The 18,605-nt window shown below is 41.8% G+C and overlaps 1 protein-coding gene across 9 annotated transcripts in view; it reads left to right on the top strand.

The window, feature by feature from the left end:
- The window catches only part of UNC5D (unc-5 netrin receptor D), a 552,225-nt gene that overhangs the window by 453,905 nt on the left and 79,715 nt on the right, over positions 1-18,605 (top strand). For 7 of the 9 annotated variants that reach the window (XM_043564469.1, XM_043564523.1, XM_043564505.1 and 4 more), the window contains one exon: positions 12,578-12,610. The exons of the other annotated variants lie outside the window; for them this stretch is intronic. In XM_043564469.1, coding sequence (XP_043420404.1) covers positions 12,578-12,610 — 33 coding nt within the window. The remainder of the gene's footprint in view (positions 1-12,577; positions 12,611-18,605) is intronic. 9 annotated transcript variants of the gene reach the window in all.

The following is an 18,605-nucleotide window of genomic DNA, read 5'->3' as shown; positions in this document are numbered from 1 at the left end:
GAAATACCCAACAGCCGCCTTTCTGAGTAACAGTTGATCAATTCAGAGTCGCCATCATGGACACTGCATGGCAGAAATGGATATAATATTGCAGACCCACAGGAGTAATAAGAATGTAGATTTGGACACATATGGTATCATTAGCAGCTCAGCAACAATCTCTCCCCCATGCCCCAATAAACACTTTCCCATTATGGGACCCAATCACAAAGCCTGTGAGTCACAAGCTTTAATGAGACAGAGTGGAGTGGCTCATGACTAAAGTTTCCATTGTGCTTAATTAAAAAAGAAAATAAAGCAGAGATATCGCAATACTTATGTGTTTAAATGAAAGCATTTTTTTTTTTTTAGTTGTACAAGGCTAAAACTGTCATTTTTTCTGTGCCATGCCCTGAGTGGAATGGAGCATAAAGGGGATAAAGAATAAACCATATTCAACAAATTACCACAAAATCTCTCCCCTTTGTCATCCACTCACTGTAGACTTCTCTACTTGTAGCCTTGTTAATAAAAAAGATAAAGACATCGGATCGTTTTTTGAACATAATCCTCCTTCCAAGTAAGGACTGGCTTTCATCCACTGGCCTGTGACAGATGTGTATTTCATAAGTTATTGAAAATCTATGGCCCTCCTTATCAACCAGCTCTGAAATACTTAAGATGCCTTTTCCTATCCAGGAAATTCCGTCACCACTTTCTCTTTACTTCCTCATAGACCCGGGTGCTCTACCTACACTGTCATGACAGACAAATCTAGGGAAGAATTTCTCTCTCAGCTCATTGAAATCAAGGCAATTATTGTGCCCATCTCTCTCTTCCTTCCACTGTTTCCTATTCCTATCCACTCCCTGCCCACATATTTCAATATGTCCTTTTATACTAGGCTTACGTTCTTTTGGTGGAATTGGACAGAATGTGCTAAGTCGTGCTTCAGAAACATGATCTCTGGAAGACTGTTTATCTCAGGCACATCTTGTTAACTTTGTTCATTTTATGAGCAGAATTGAAATAAAACACCTCCACTGTAAATAGGAAGGACTTTAAAATTAAATTTGGGCAGCTGGAGAGCAGGATACATTACCTCCTGATCATATTACTTAGATTGGAAAAAACAAAAACCCAAGAAAAGTAAACAGACAAATAAGAACAGATCCCCATGACAATGTGAACTCAAGACAGCCCATTAGAAAGCTTAAAAGCATTTCTTAAGGAAGTGAAATGTCAGCTGTAGAACCAGAGCGTTGATGGGAACACATGTCTATTACAAAGAAGAGAGAAATATTTTGTAGATGCTGTACCCAGGAAGCACAGGGAAGGCATCAGTAGGAAGGTACAGAAGTTGAGCTCAAGGGCGGGGTTGGCTGGCCCAGGATGAGGCTTACTAGATCTAGCATTCAGAGCAAAGACTGACTAGCTTTCAAAGGTCCTCTGTGATTCTGAGTTGACACTGGTTATTCTCTCTTTTTTAAAGACTATTTAATTTCAAGAGAGAGAGAGAGAGCAAGGAAGGGATAGAGACCGAAGGAGAGAGAGAACCCCAGGCAGACTCTGCACAGAGCCTGACGCAGGGCTCAAACTCACGAACAGTGAGATCATGGCCTGAGCCAAAACCAAGAGTCGGACACTTAAGCAACTGAGCTACCCAGACGCCCTGATTATTCTCTTTTTGAAAGGTTAGAAACGGACCTGGACCTAGAAATGAATGAGCTGAGCCTTGAGGATTCGAACATTCATCCCATAGATGAAGAATCAAAGCTCTGGGGTCAGATTGCTTGAGTTTGAATTGTTTTTGCAATCCTATGACCAAGTTTCTTAACTTCTCTAAGCCTAAATTTATTCATCTATGAGATAAAAGTTCTAATAGTGCCTATTAGAAAGGGTTCTTTTTGAGGAGGAAATTATTCACGCAAGGCATTTAGCATCCATAGTAAGCACTCCATTTGAGTAAATAATTATTCTGTGTGTATGTGTGTGTGTGAGTGTGTGTATGTTCTAGTAAAGGGATTCCTGTGGCAGAAAAAGTATGTTTTCCATATTCTGCAAAGTATTGACACTGTGATGCTTTAGATATTTTCTTAAAACATTTCCTAATGCATCTGATGAATATAGTGTATCTAACGAAATAAAAGGTACTTGTCAGGAAAATTTTTAAGAGACACAAATTGTGATCTTTATACTAGCCAGTTCTGATTCATAGTTGTTGGAAAACAGAGTTTAGGAATCAGGCTGATTCGTAAGACTTTGTGTCGAACCGAAGTTTCAGTATCCTTTCTCAGAACTTCTGAGTGGCTGAACAAAAATAGCTCTTGATCTGCCAATCGTCCTTTGCAGGTGGGGTTTGGTCCCACAGGAGACAGGTGATTTATGAGGTCCCAGCTAGTATTAAAAATTGTATGATTCTCACCACTAATTAAAAGTCACTCGGGGCGCCTGGGTGGCGCAGTTGGTTAAGCGTCCCACTTCAGCTCAGGTCACGATCTCGCGGTCCATGAGTTCGAGCCCCGCGTCGGGCTCTGGGCTGATGGCTCAGAGCCTGGAGCCTGTTTCCGATTCTGTGTCTCCCTCTCTCTCTGCCCCTCCCCCGTTCATGCTCTGTCTCTCTCTGTCTCAAAAATAAATAAACGTTAAAAAAAAAATTTTTTTTAAAAAGTCACTCAAGGGGAAGGCCACAGAGAGGGACCTGGGTGATCCCCAAGGGAGACCACCAGTCCTCACAATACCGACTTGGGGATTAGATAGGTTTCCTTCATGCTATAAAATACACATGTTCTGACCACCTCATCAGAATATCCATTTTTTAAATTTTTTTTAATGTTTATTATTTGAGAAAGAGGGGCAGAGAGAGAGGGAGACACAGAATCCAAAGCAGGCTCCAGGCTCTGAGCTGCCAGCACAGAGCCTGACACGGGGCTCAAACCCACAGACCCCTGCGAGATCATGACCTGAGCCGAAGTCGGCCGCCTAACTGACTGAGCCACCCATGCGCCCCCAGAAAATCCACTTTTATAAAGCAAGTCCTCATGTCTCCAACACAAATTCAAAACTTCTTTTTCTCTGGAAAAAAATTCAACATACACATTATTATACTGTATAGCAACCTACAGTTTCCAGTATTACCCATCTGTTGCCAGTCATTCTAGATTAATGGTATTTGTTACCCATCTGGTACCTCCCCAATTGTACATTCCCACATCTGAAAATTAGCAATTTTGCCATATTTTCCCATACTTAAAAAAATGCTTATTAGATTTGGTTGTCAGTAACTATGGATATCCAAGTTCCTTTTTGGAAGTTCTCCCAAATTAGGCTTTCTGCATATAAAACAAACTATGTCCATTTCATTAGTTCTGAGAATCCAGATTCTGCATTTGCAGTATATCTAATCAGGATTCAACAGTACACAACCCTGGGTAAGAAATATTAGTCTAGACTAGAGAAAGATTTAATGCCTGAGATCATAGAGTGGTCCAGCTATAAAAGAAATGGCAAGAACCCAATCAAGGAAGTGATTTAAAACTGAGTAAAGGATTCAGCGGCCTCTGGGGTGTACTGAGCAAAGTGAATTAATAGAGAGGAAACCTCTTTGTGTTGATCCTACCATTTCTCCTTAAATTACAAATGCATGTGTCTCTTCAAGATCATGGAGAAAGGCGGTACCTAAAATGAAGATATTAACATCATCAGTAGACATCAACATCACCCTGGCCTTCCCCTCTCTCCAGAGAAGTGTCAGTATTACAGTAAGAAAAAAACCTGGCTTTGCGTACATGTGTTTGGCAGAGGACAGTGTTAGTGCTCAGTGGAATGGAAAATTGCCATGATCATTTAGAAAGAGACCATGGGGTAGCAAAAAGGGCTCTGCACCAGGAATCAGGAGTCCTGGGTCTTAGTTCAGTTGCTTCGTTAACTAACGCTTGACCTTGAGCAAATCTCTCCAGATCCTGTGCCTTGTATGTTCGTATCTATTAAAAAGAGCAGGTTGGGCAAGATGATTTCTAGGTTTCATCCCACTAAACAAACAAACAAACAAACATGAAATTATTATATCTTAAAAGTAGCTTGCATATATATGTGTATGCATATATATTTCATAGGTTATTTTGAATAACATAATTAATACATGTGTACATGTAAAATATGAAAATAACACCACTGATATGTCAGTGCTTTCAGACATTTGCTTTTTAGCCAATTTTGAGGAGTAATTTTAATTCGTTCCCACCCAAAATTAACCATTTGGACAATTATTATGCAGCATGAGGAAGGACAACTTTTAGATTAAAAAACAAAACAAAACAAAACCATGCTAGTCTTACCTAGGAAATGAATCATCACATTAGGCCTTTAGCATTCCATTTCAACCCCTTCATTGAGAAACTACACTATCCTAGGAATTTGTACAGACTGTAGGAAATTTATGGACCCTGATTTTGTATTCAACAAAAACTTGGATAAGTATTCAACAAATACTATATTCCATTTACTGTTGTAGGGACTTAGAATAGGTGCAAAACACATAAATAGACCTTACATGCAAGTAGCTCAGTCTATAATGTAGGTAAGGTAGCTTCAGGACTGATGAAGCTTAAAAAAAATGTACAAGTCAAAGGGTTCATCATAATTTCTCTTTAAGCAATTTTTTTAAAAACTTTTTTTTTAATGTTTATTTATTTTTGAGACAGAGAGAGACAAAGCATGAACGGGGGAGGGTCAGAGAGAGAGGGAGACACAGAATCCGAAGCAGGCTCCAGGCTTTGAGCTGTCAGCACAGAGCCTGACACGGGGCTCGAACCCACAGACTGTGAGATCATGACCTGAGCCGAAGTCGGAGGCTCAACTAACTGAGCCACCCAGGCGCCCCTAAAAAACTTTTAAGTGCTATTAACTTAAATAATCTCTACACCCAACATGGGGCTCAAACTCACAACCCCAAAATCAGGAGTTGCACGCTCTTCCAACTGAGCCAGCCAGGCACCCATCTTTAAGCAATTTTTTTTAAGCCAAGACTGATATCCTTTGTATTTCAGTGGCTAAGTATTTTCTTAGCAATTGTAAATAGTCATTATAATAACCACCCTTCTGAATCTCACCATCCCCATCTATTCCCTACCCAGACTTTCCTATGATCCAGCAACAAAAGGGACAAGTCTAGACACATCGGAAGCCACCATGACCCTATGTCAAGTCTGGATTTTCTTTTTTTTTTTTTTAAGTTTATTTATTTTGAGAGAGAGAGAGAGAGAGTGTGTGTGTGTGTGTGCGTGCATGCACGTGTGCGTAAATTGGGGAGGGGCAGAAAGGGAGACAGAGGATCTGAAGTGGGTTCTGTGCTGACCACAGAGAGCCCAATGCAGAGCTCAAACTCACAAACTGTGAGATCATGACCTGAGCCCAAAGTCCAGATGCTTAACTAGCTGAGCCACCCAGATGCCCTAAAAGCTGTTACATTTTTAAAGAATTTGGGTATCACTTGTACCATAAGGTTAAAAAAGTAATCCTCTGGACGTTAACCAATAAATGATTTCCTTAATTCCTTAAATTATATAATCTAATCATTGTTTAGTTTTGAACGTGTATGTATTTCTATTGTGGTTGGAAGGGAGGGAATCAAAGCAAATTAATTTATTGGATAGAAAAAGGATTTTAATAGACAATTTTCCTTGGAGCAGAGTTAGAAACATTGCATTTTATCACTTTGAGACCAATTTCTGATGAAGTCTTTGTGGACCCGTTCTTAAAAGTGTTTGCAGTGACCCAAGAGCATAGTTTACTCTGTTAATCTATCAGAGAAAGAAACCAACACATAAAGAACCAGTGAGAATGGATAGAACTTTGTGATAGAGATGGTATGAATTCTAGAAATTCAAATGATTTAGCTCAAAAATGAAATATGCAAATGTTCCTTGTGAACGTTGAGACACTGACTTGTCTCAGTTTAGGATATGCAAAGGACATTCCTATAGAGAGACCTTGGATTTGAAAGGGGGGGATCTTCTATCTCCTGATGCACACTAATCATGTTGTGACTGAGGGGCAATTCTGGCAAGTCATTGTCATCAGAAGTGACACCCATAAGTTCCCTGTTGTAGTAACTGCCTGACTTTCCCTAATTAACATGATGGGACAAGGGTGGGAGGGATTCATGAGGAACCAAGAATTGAAGTAATGTGCATCGTAAATCCGCCCTCTGAAGAGTAATTTCTGAGCAGGAGCTTTGAAACGTGAACAAAAAGAAAAATACAATAAGGAAATTAAAAACTAAAGAGAGTAAAAACTGGAGGTGTGATATGTTTTATGCTCTTTGGGTTTTTCTGTGGTTTTGATCATTGGAAGCGTTTGAGAAACACAAGAGCTGGTGGTGATGTGTCTGTGGGTTCTACTGCCTAAAGGAACTTTCAGCACCGAGAGGAGAAGAGAATAGAATTCCCACTTGTCATCTTCAGGGTCTGCCTGACATATTCAATCACAGTGGTGTTGCCAATGCAAAGCAGGCCTTGTGTTTATCTAATTATCTGCCAGAGCTGATACAAGGCAGATTGGCCAGGCCCTGGGATTTCCTGCAGCCTTGGATAGCATTCAGAGAGCATAACACTGGTCCTTAATTATTTCTAGTTATGAGGGAGAGGGAAAGCAGGAATTAATGAAACACATTGGTAATCAATAATGGCAATTTCTTTTCTACCAATCAGTAAATAAGCAAATAACTTTTAATTTCATTTTTCCTGTTTTTTTCTTGCTGTGATTCTCTGGTTGCTGTGCCACTTATTCATGAGCTAATCATTTAAATATGATTTATATGTTAGGGACCCAAAACTGACACTGATTAAAAAGTATGAAATAAATCAAATGAACAGTTCTGAAGTAATACATTTGAAAACAAAATCCACATTGTATATAGTTTTAAGGAACCCCTAGCACAGTGAGCTCTATGAATTCATGACCCTGAGATCAAGTCTCATGCTCTACCAACTAAGCCAGCCAGGCACCTCCTCCCCAACATCATATTGCAGTGACTATAAGTAAGATAAACTATCCAGAGAGGTGAGACATTCCTGTGAGCCAAGTCAGGACCAAAGAGTTCATGAAGGAGTCAGAAAGTTGTATATGCCTTGGAAACAGGATATCTTTATATAGGAGGGAGAAGGGCATCCCGTGGAAGGCAATATGGTGGGCAACGGCACTGAGGTGAGCCTGAAGAATTCAGGGATCAATCAGACTAGAGCTTGGATTTGTGTTGAGGTGCTACAGAAACTAAGTCATTTTTGAGATGATGGGACCAGTTCCTAGAAGACTGGAAAGGCAGGCAGAGCAGTTGGCTATGACTTGCAGGCAATGTGGAATCATCGTAGACCCTCCTGTGTGCCGATGCTAGAGAATGATTTCAATGAATAAAAGAATAGAGAATGGGCAAGAAAGAAGACTGACTATTCTACCGACTTCAGAATCCGCTCTTAAATACTTTAAGATTACAAAGAATATGGAGAGTCAAAACAATCAACACATATCTTTTTTCTTGGGCAGGGGAGGATGATGAAAAGGATTTCAAAGCATAGGACCTATGAAGGAAATAATAATAAAAATGGTCTTTGGAGATGAAAAAATGGGACATGACAGGTTTAGTGAAATTAAATAATGGTAATAATCACTAACTATAGTGACATATGTAAATTACTGCCTTGGAGGAGAGTTGCTGTCTGGGCTCACTGTCCTGGTGAGTATTTAGTCATACTGAGTGGGCTCTCTGCCTGAATTAAAAAAAAAAAAAAATAGGGACATAGACTCTGGTATCAAACATACCTGTGTAGTCTTTAAAAGGCATAGGAGCGGATTTCAGATAATCACCCACAGGTTTTGAGGAACAGTCTCTTGCCCAGTCTGTGAGTTGGAGTTGAAACCATCTGTCCTCATGTCCAATGTCTCCTCAGGCCTGCTCTCTTTACAACCCTAGGGTATGGGCTAGGCTATATGTAGCTGGCCACACTTGTTTCCTAGCAGAGAAAGGATAAGGGTGGGTGTGGGTGGGAAGGGAGGGGTACAGCTATAAATAGCTTCTAAGAACAATGGATACCATGGAAATGCTTTGGGAGCATCTCCTATAACAAAGGAAGCAAGAGAAGTAGAGATGAGAAAGAAATGAATCATTTCCAAAAATCATTTCCAAATAGATTGTCCTTTTTCACTTTTTCTTGTATATAAATATGTATACTTCTATAAACACACACACATGGCACAAAGGCAGATTGCAAAACAATATATAAAAGACTACTCCATGTCTTTATAGTAAAAGTGATCAATTAGTATTGATCTTCCATAGTTTCCTGCAAATATATATGTATATACATATGTATGCATAAATCTTAAGGGGGAAAAAGCCTGCACTTTGTATATATAACTTAATATTAATGATAGTTATCTCTTGGTGTGGAATTATGGGTTGGGTTTTTGTGTGTGTGTGTGTGTATACACACACACACACACATTTGTTATTTATTCGGATACACTGTATAGTGACTGTGTAAATATTAAAAAAGGATTTTTAAAGAAAACATGACAATTTAAGATATACTTCTGCATTTTTCACTTGCAAATACACACAATCATTATAAGACTGAATTATAATGACATCAATTTCCATTTACCCAGAAGGTACCTCTCGGTGCATAAGTTAGACCCTAGGCGAATTAGTGATTCTCCCAAACTACAACTCAGCTGCCACTCGCTCAAAATTATATTTCTCTGCCTGCAAGATACAGAAGGGATGCTTCTGGGTCCATGTGTATACTACAGCTACCCCAGAGCTTCTCAGGGAGGCAATGACTAACTGAAGTTGGGTATATACAGCCCCAGATTTGTGGCCAGGAAGTGGCGTGCACTCGGTAATCACAAAAACACAGATCCCAGTTAGTCATAAGGTCGTGGACTGGGGCCCAGGTATGGGTATTTGTTTAAAAAGCTCCCCAGGTGATTCTAATGTGCAGCCAATATCAAGAACCATGGCCCTAATGGATTAATTTACTAAGGGGTTATTTGAATATGGCCTTCGAGAGAGGTAAAACAAAAGCAGAGAGGATGTGGTTGACCAGGGCCAAGGGGATGCATGGCCCTAGGCCTTGTGAAAATGTGATTTTGCAGACAGAATAAAAGAACATGGAGTGTGGGGTGGGCAGTTCTTTCAAAAGATAAGGAATGGTGAATGGGTAGCCCTCTCCCTCAAGTTCACGGTAGAATAATCTCTGATCAGATATTTCAAACTGGGGAAAATGTTTAATGGTAGCAACTTGTTGTCAGGATACTGGTATCTCACAAAATCCGGCGGAACCCAATTTTGATGCTGATGCCAGGGTACTGAAGTTCTCTTGGCACCAGAGGCTTCCAGACTTTTCCATCAGAGAATACACACTGACCCACTAGACCTCAGCATAACAAATCCCACAGTAGAGCAGTGGCCCTTTGAATCATTTTACTCTGCTTTGGGAACTCATTCCACATGGATTTCTGTGGAACTTCCTCGGTTGTTTTCTGTAGATTTGTAGTGGGCCAAAGCTAGGGACCCCGCAGGGATCAATCTTCTGGTCATTGCCTTTCTTTTTTCCTACCAGGAAACTGATAGGTTTCATAAAGCAGAGACTAGGAGTTGGACACAAGTTTCTTAACTCCCTTCAAGTACTCCTGAAATTCACTACTATTTCTGATTTGGAGATATGACTTGCCTCCCTGTACTGGCATAAAGGGTCATGTTTTTACTCTGAACCAGTGATAATGTTGATTTTATTCATAGTGTGTTGAAATTATATTATTTATTGATATGGATCATGTGCTAACCCTAAGCTATTGGCTTTGTATTTATCATGTTTAATCTCAGTAGCAATGTTCAAGGATGGTATTATTCCCATCATACTGTGGAGGACACTGTGGTCACACAGAGGGAATGAAGACCATTCAGGATTGAAATCCTGTTCTAATGCTGAGTGTCTACACTAATTCCACTGTGCCATTGCCAATAACGACACCAGACCTGAGTCACAGGGGGAAATGCCCCACCTCTCCTGCCTTATGAGCCCTTGTGGCCTGAGTGTTTCTCATTACCCTAGTTAGCCCTGGCTTTTCTCTTTTCTTTGATACTTTTAGATAGAGCAAGCTGGGGAAGAGCAGAGAGAGAGAGGGAGAGAGAGAGAATCCCAAGCAGGCGCCACACTGTGAGCACAAAGCCCCATGCAGGGCTCGAACTCATGAACTATGAGATCATGACCTGAGCTGAAACCAGGAGTTGGAGGCTTAACTGACTGAGCCACCCAGGCGCCCAGCCCTGGCTTTTTAGCCCCATTCGCTCTTTGTTCCTTTAGAGCTGTACCTGGAAGAACTCTCACTCCAGTTTTTTTAATAGCCTGGCTGTTATTTAATTTATTTTCTGAGAAGTGGTTCTGTATCTCACCTGTTTTTAAGGGAGTTTCATTTTGCTACCCAGCATAATCTTTGTTCCTGTGGCTTAGAAGGAAGAAAATGCTGTTAAACTCAGCCAGAGTCCTAAACAGATGTTCTGCATGTCCCTGTGTGTTGTGTTAGCAATGCATCACTTCCAGATGCCTCGGCCTGGCCTGCCGGCGTCCTGCGCCCATGCCAAATGCTTTCAGATAGCCTGCAATAAGCAAAACCCAAAGTCAGGTTAAAACCACCAAAGTCACTGGATGCTACTCCTTGAGTGCATTAGCATCTGGACTTGGGGAGGTGCCAACCTGCTCTCAGAAAAAGTAGCAGCACTGAATCTGTGCAGAGAGGGGGGTGCAGGCGTTGTCTGTTTTAAGACACCTGACTGTAAAAATCTGAATGCGATCATACCCACTTGAGCAAATAATTATCTTTTATGAAGATTTTTCATTTAAAGAGAGATTTGCCAGAAATCATCCTTCGCCAGTTAACTTTCTCCTTATACTGAGAAAAAAACAAAAATGGCGGTCCATTTGCAAGAGTGTGACCTACAACTTTGAAAAGCTACTTCCATAACAAATCAGACGGTAGGACACAAAAGGGCTGGGTTCAGTAAAGCACACCACAAAGGTTTTCTGTCAAAATTGGTATTAAGTGCAGGAGTGGGTTAGGGGGACACATATCTGGTAGAGGATTCAGAATATAGCTGGGTCTGTCTGCTTGGGAGGGGCTATGGTTCAGTCAGAGAGTATTTATAAAGTTCTCCAGTATATACCAGACTGTATTTGATTCCGTGAAAAACATAATCCAAATTGACAGTGTTCCCCCCCCACCCCCACTTGGCTCGCCTTCAGGCCAGTGGAGGTAAGGGACCCTGCAAGGTGACCTCTCAGGGTCCCCCTACCATAGTGTGATTCTGTGAATGATGAGCAGCAGCCTCGAAGCTTGTCATCTGATCATGTTCCATCTAAGTCGGAAGAGGGGGACTGATCAAAGGGAGGTCACCCCATGCAAATCTTCTGGAATCTTGCATTGGTGACCAAAGCACAGTCTTCTCAGGTTTCTGTGTCATGGTGGCATTGTGTTGGCCTGGGACAGCCAGGAAATGGGGACTGGGAAGTAGAAAGACTATAGTGGAAGGCAAAGTTAGCCACAGGCACCAAGTCCCAGAGTGATTTACAAGGTTATGCAGTGATGGCAGAGAGGGCAGGAGAGAGTGGCTGGAGGGCAGTGGGGAGAAAGGATAAAAAGATCTCACCTGAGGGGCACCTGGGTGGCTCAGTCAGTTGAGCGTCTGGCTTCGGCTCAGGTGATGATCTCACGGTTTGTGAGTTCGAGCCCCGCATCAGGCTCTGTGCTGAGCCTGGAACCTGTTTCAGATTCTGTGTCTCCCTTTCTCTCTGCTCCTCCCCTGCTCGTGCTCTGTCTCTTTCTCTCTCTCTCAAAATTAAATAAACATTAAAAAAAATTAAAAAAAAAATCTCACCTGAGCCTGAAATGTTTTTTTCTCTGTCCACTTCCTGTGCTTGCTGCTGTGATTACAGAATGACACTGTAATGAAGAGAGATCGTACAAATAGTAACATAACAGAGCAAGGAAGCAAAACGATTTATTAGAAGCCTCCAACAAGCTCATAATATTGCACCCATACTCCACAAGAATGGACAAATGGCGTGGTTCGGACCTTTTTATCCAGGCTATGATAACTGCTAAGCCAACGTAGGATCCCTTTAAATGTGTATTCACCAGCTCACTTTTCAATCATCACATACAGTGAAATAGCATCCCTTCCTTACCTGAGCAGTCTTCTGGCTGTAGAGAAACAAGGGGACATGTTGCCAGCTCAGTGCTCTCATCATGCTGATAAGAATCTAGCAAATGCAACAGAGAGAAACTCTAGTAAGCCTGAGGGGAAATTAAAAAAAAAAAAGAGAGAGAGAGAGAGAATGAAGCAATCACCCTAGAAAAATATTGCAAAGGAGAAAAATAAGAAATTAGAAAGGAAAGGAAAAATATGGACAACATAATCCATATTGTCTGCAAAAAACAGAGAAAATGTTTCTTGTATAGAGGTGGACGTAAAGTGATATAGGAAATCTATTTGCTCCATGTAAATTTATTAAATGAAACTCTCTTTTTCTCTTTCTTTTAGATAAAAAACCTCTTCATGAAATAAAACCCCAAAGTAAGTTATTTTTCCTCTTGTGAATATAATTTATTCTCATATTTGCTGCCTTACTGTTGTATTTGTTTAGGAGCCAAAGAGAATGGGAGGTTGTAGGAAAAGACCCAGGGTTTTCAGGGCACCTCCTCCTTGGGTTTGGGTCACAGATCAGAGGTAGAAATCGAAAGGACATATACACACCCCTCCCTCAGAGTAGGAGTAAATCTCCCCTGTGATGCTGCCTGCCTCAAAGTCCATTTCTCTGCAAATGCCGTCTAGGATTCTTATTGCTGAGCAGATTGGTAGCATTAAAGTTAATAAATATTTGCCAGTACAAGCTTTCATGAGAGCAGCCTTGGGCAAGAGCCGAGACTGACTCCGAGCCTCTGCACCTAGGAGGAGACGGGGGCGCCTAACACGCAACCGAGAAATCCATGGCAACTTGGTAGGTTAGAAACCAGGATTCCACAGTGAAATCAGCAGAAACTGAAAATGTTGGTGGCCGTGCCAGTTTGAGCTCCCCACACGCAGGCTTGGTTCCTGGGAAGGCCCGCCTTTGCATTATCTCTATCTTACACATCCAGTAGATTTGGGCATAACAGCACAGTGAGAATGGTTAGCATCTCGGCATTTGACCCTAAGGTTTTCAGTCATGGGTGAACTTTAGAGCCACCCGGAGGACTTTTAAAAACCCCAGTTCTCAGGCTGTACCCCCAGACCAATGGAATCAGAATTGAGGTGGGTTAGAATCCCTATATTTTTGTTTAGGATTTTAAAACTTTAATGCATAGTTCAATATGTAGGATTTTTTTTCTTTTTCTTTTTCCTTGAAGTATATATGATTATGTTCGTTTGGGGGTATACAACATAGTAATTCAACTTTTATGTACATTAGGAAATGATCACCATGATTAAATCTAGTTACCGTCTATCACCATACATAGTTATGACAATATTATTGATATTCTTTATGCTGTACTTTATATCCTGTGACTTATTTATTTTATAACTGGAAGTTTGTGCCTCTTAATCCACTTCACCTATTTTGCCCATTCCCCACCCCTCTGGCAACCACCAGCTTGTTCTCTGTATTTATAAGTCTGTTTCCGTTTTATCTGTTCATTTGTTTTGTTTTTTTAGATTCCATGTATAAGGGTAGGAATGCTTATTTTTAAAAGATCCTCAGACTCCAGTGTGCAGCTTGGGTTGAGAGTAACTATCTTAGAAAAATATTTCTCAAAAAGCAGATCAGCAACCGTGTGCATCAGAATCTTGGGGTTTGGTGGGAGCTTGTTAAATACACCCCATCTCAGAATAGGACAAATGAATTCGAATCCTCGGCATACGGGGTGGGGGGGGGGGAGGGGATGGCGGGGCAGGGATGTGCCTGAGAATCTACATTTTCATATGTTCCCCAAATGATTCTGAAGCTCTCAGAAGTATGTACAGCATCCTAGGGAAACCTCCAGATAGAAGGGCCTCAGCAACACAGCTCTTAGCAATAGAAGAGTTACTGAGCTGCCCAGTTGGTTTATAAATAAGCTTGTAGAAGGTGTCCTGGCCGGTTATCTCCCATTTTCGTATAAAATGAATGACTTTTGATCTTTTAAATCCTAGGGTATTATAATTCAGATAGCTTGGGAGAGCTAATAGCTTTTATTAGCTAACTTCTTGGAAGGAATTAAGGATTCCTTCTTGTGAGGTTAGATGGAGATAGGAGCTTTGGGACCGGGGTCAGGAGACATGAAGAAAGATCCAGGAAAGCCATTGTTCATACTTTGTTACGTTGCTTCAGGCAGGCTTGAGATACAACAATGCCGTTACCTGCAGAGTCTGAGAACTTTGCAGAACACCCAAAAACAAATATCCTTTTTTTTCTCCCTGGGGTCCACTGCCCATAAAGTCATTATTGGTACTTAGCTAGTGGTCCGCTGACCTCCTGCATGCCTGATTTTGAATTCCGAGAGGTGGGAGGTGGGGAAACCTGGTTGTAGATGTATGTGTATGTGTGTACGTTGAGGGAGGGAGGAAGCAATTGGGTTGGTGAATATTTGGTGTGTGCCTGTGTCCAGATCTCAGGGTGAGAGCTGGAGTAAATAGACCCCCAGCTGCCTCCCAGTGGCATAGCCAAGCCACCCACTGATCCTCACGTATGGCACCAGCAAGATCATGAGTATCCATGTCGTGGCCACCGTGAGAGTTACTTAGAAATGTGTTTTTTAAAAATTAATTTCATGCTTAGTTTGTGAGTCCTGTGCCATTCTAATTTGGTTACATCTGTACTTCCAGCCATAAACCCCACACTAGCTATTTCTAGCCCTCAGGGACTCCTGAATTAGTTTTTGCTTGGGGTTCTCGCTCATGAACACCATGCTTAATTGCTGGATACTGCCACGGAATCGCTTAAACTGTTTTAATTTGTGATTTCCTAAAAATAAAACCTGAACAGAATCAATGTGATTGCAAAAGGCTCCCAGAGGAGTCCAGCCGGGGTTCTGTAAAATGCATGGTTAGGAGTGCGTTATACAAATTCAGGCTGTGGTTGTTCAGTGAAAGAGGGGCTTAGTTTAAGACTACATGAATCATCACTGATGCAAAATCAAAGTCAATTATGAAGATAATTGAGAAACAACCTGTTCCTGTATATAGCTGTGCACATGATTCTCCACAAGGCCTGGTGGATAGAAAACATCACCCAGAGCCTCGCACGCAGTCCTCCGTGAACGGGTGGGCCAAGGAGCAAGCTTTGAGTTGCAGGAAGGTGTAAGGAGAAAGTGAAGTCTTAGGATAACTGCTGGCAAGTCATAATGACAAACTGGGGGAAATATGTGCACCGCATAGCTCATGAAAGCACTTATTGTAAATGAGATAATTTAATCAATTATGTTTCCTAATGTACTAAACCGAATGTTTCATTTTCTGCTTCTGCACATCTTAAATTATCTTCAGGTGCTTTATGAGATTTAATCATAGTTAATAGAAACTTCATTACCATCAAATGTGCTTTCAATAAATGTTGTGTAACAATGTCAGGAGGTGCAGTAAAATATAGTAGGTTCTGAATGGCAAACACGCACCCCAGAGTCAGACTGAAAAACGGTTGCGTTCAGACAATGGGGCTCCTTGGAGGCTTGGGGCCGCGGCTTTCCGAGAGGCAGTGGCTTCCTGAGGAGTGACTCATCCAGCACGTTCACCTTAGGGATGAAAAGGATTTCTCTGTCCCCTAAAGAAGTAACCCAGGACCACACACACAGCCTTCTCTTCATCTCCTTCCCGTATAGTTGTTTTGCACCGGGTACTGATGGCACGCACGCTAAGTACAAACCCAGCGAACACTTGCAGAGTCAGCCATTTCCAGGACGGCTCCAGATGAGTGTCTCCCAATTACTTGAATCTTAACTGTTTCAGAATTGAATCTCTCCTTCTCCGCCCCTGTCCTTAATCCTGTCCTGCTTCCCATCTTCTCTAGTTCGCTCAGTACCTCACCATCTCTTCACTTTGTCCACGTGTGAACTTGGGCGCCCTCCGAGAGCCCTCTTTTTCCTTTCTCCTACTCGTTACTCATTACGTCCTTACAGTCTGTTATTCCATCCAAACGGAGTTCATGTTCATCACCAACTCTCCGTTTTCACACTGCCCCTCTCTGTCCCTCCATTCACTCAACAGCTGTTGACTGAGCGCTTACCATGCTGTAGGAAGCAGTTGTAGAGAAGCGGCCTTGAGAGGGACAGGTACAGATTCTGTTTCCACAGAGCATACAGTTTGAGTAGAGATGGATGGATGTAGGCAAACCAGAAAACATATAGTGCTAATGGTCAGTGTTGTGAAGAGAAATAAAGCAGGGTGAGACATTCCAGTGGGGCTGAAGGGAACATTGCTTTTTTGGTAGAAGGTGTTCAGAGCAGATCTCTGTATTAAAATTGCATTTAAGAAGAGACCTCGGGGGGGGGGGGTACCTGGGTGGCTGGGTCGGTTGAGCATCTGACTCTTGGTTTCAGCTCAGGCCATGATCTCACCGTTTGTGATATCAAACCCCACGTCCGGCTTCTCCCTGACAGCCAGAGCCTTCTTGGGATTCTCACTCTCCCTCTCTCTCTCTGCTCCTCCCCTGCTCGTGCTCGCTCTCTCTTAAAATAAATAAATAAACTTTAAAAAAAAAAAAAAGAGGAGACCTAGAAAAAAAACCAAAAAACAGAAAAGAAACAAACATTCTGGATGTCTGGGGAGAGAGCGTTCCAGACAAAGGGAACACCAGATGAAAAGGCTGTGAGATGTGAACGTGCTTGGAATGTCTGAGGAACAGCAGGCAGGACACCTGGAGCAGAGTGGCAGAGGGAAAGGTCCTAATAGTTAAGACCAGAGAAGTGGGATGAGAGAGGAAACTGCCACACGGATTATAGGCCGTTGTCATGACTCTGACCTTTACTCTGAACCCCTCTGAGGATTTTTTGTCATAGTGACATGACTTCATATTTTCAAGGATAAACTCTACCTGCTGTGTTGAGTATAAATATATAGGGGATCAGAGCGGAAGCAATACCTGTTACAGTGATGCATTGTAACAGTAATCAGTAAGAGTAATCTAGGCTATTACAATACCTAGGCTCTTCCAGTAGCAAAGTCCAAGATGACTGTGGCTTGGGGTAGACACAGGGCATTAGACATTGTAAAAATGGGTCATCTTGGCATATCTATTGAAGGCAGAAAGGATTTGTTGATGGGTTGGATATTGAGCATGAGAGAAGGAAAGGTATCAGGCATGATTTCCAAAGTTTGGCTTTGCAGCTAGAAAGATGGGGTTGCCATTGCTGATCCAGAGAGAATGTGGTATAGCAAATCTACACGGGGGATCAGGAGTTCAGCGTTCCTGACGCTAACTTTGAGATACCTATTAAACATCTAAATAGAGGTTGAGCAGGCAGTGGAATTATAGGAGTCTGGAGGTCAGAGTCCTGGCTGGTGACATAAATCTGGGGCTTGTCAGTGTCCAGATGATATTTAAAGCCATTAGGTTGAAAAAGATCCCCGGATAATGAGCGTGCATGGAGAAGGGACAATAGCGGATGACTGAGCCCTGAAGGGCATCAACATTTAGATGCAGAGGAGGTCAGAAGTCACTGCAGAGAAGACAGAAAAGTTACAGCCAGCATAGTAAGAGAAAAACTAAAAGAAAATGGTGTCCCAGAAGAAAATTTAAAAAGTTGAGGCCGTCTGCATTCCTAATTAGGATTTTTGCAGTTGCCTCCCTGTTTCTAGTCTTGCCCTACACCAATTTATCTGATCCTTCTAAACACGGATTCTAGTCATACCACCTGCAATATTTAAAGCTCTTCAATTGCTTGGGGGCACCTGGGTGGCTCAATCAGTTAAGCATCTGACTCTTGACTTCAGCTTAGGTCATGATCTCACGGTTTGTGAGTTCAGCCCTCGTAAGGCTCTCCACTGACGGTGCAGAGCCTGCTTGGGATTTTGTCTCCCTCACTCTCTGCCCCTCTTCTGCTTGCTCTCTCTCAAACTAAATTAAAAAAAATAAACTTAAAAAAAAAAAACTCTTCATTTGCTCACCAGTATTTATAAAATAAAGTCCGAGGTACTGAATATGTATATGATCTGGTCTCAACTTTCTTTTCTTAATCCTATCAGCTTCTCTCAGTCAGTTTAATCATTAGGTAAATTCCTGCCCTCCTGCTCTCTAGTTCCTGTCTTCTGCAGTCAAATAAAGCTTCTGAGCTTTCAGAATACCCTCTGCCCATTTGGCATATAGTGCCTATTACTTATACATTCTGTTACTTCTCCCTGAAAACTCTTTTTCTCCACCGAATCCTTGTTAGACGCATTCTTCCTTCCAATTTCAGCTTGCGTTTTACTTCCTCTGCAAGGCCTTCCCCCCACCAAGGCTGCATTGGTGACTCCTGAAATGTACCCAGGATCAAAGTGTTTCCCTAATTCTGTGCTATATTTTCATTGCCCTTGTACTGGTCTGGATTCCCTTTCTTATAGACATCATCTCTGCCTG

This window comes from Prionailurus bengalensis, chromosome B1 (assembly GCF_016509475.1).
Source record: "Prionailurus bengalensis isolate Pbe53 chromosome B1, Fcat_Pben_1.1_paternal_pri, whole genome shotgun sequence".
Classification (NCBI taxonomy): Eukaryota; Metazoa; Chordata; class Mammalia; order Carnivora; family Felidae; genus Prionailurus; species Prionailurus bengalensis.
The sequence above is the reverse complement of the archived record's forward strand: the minus strand, read 5'-3'. Positions and strand labels throughout refer to the sequence as shown.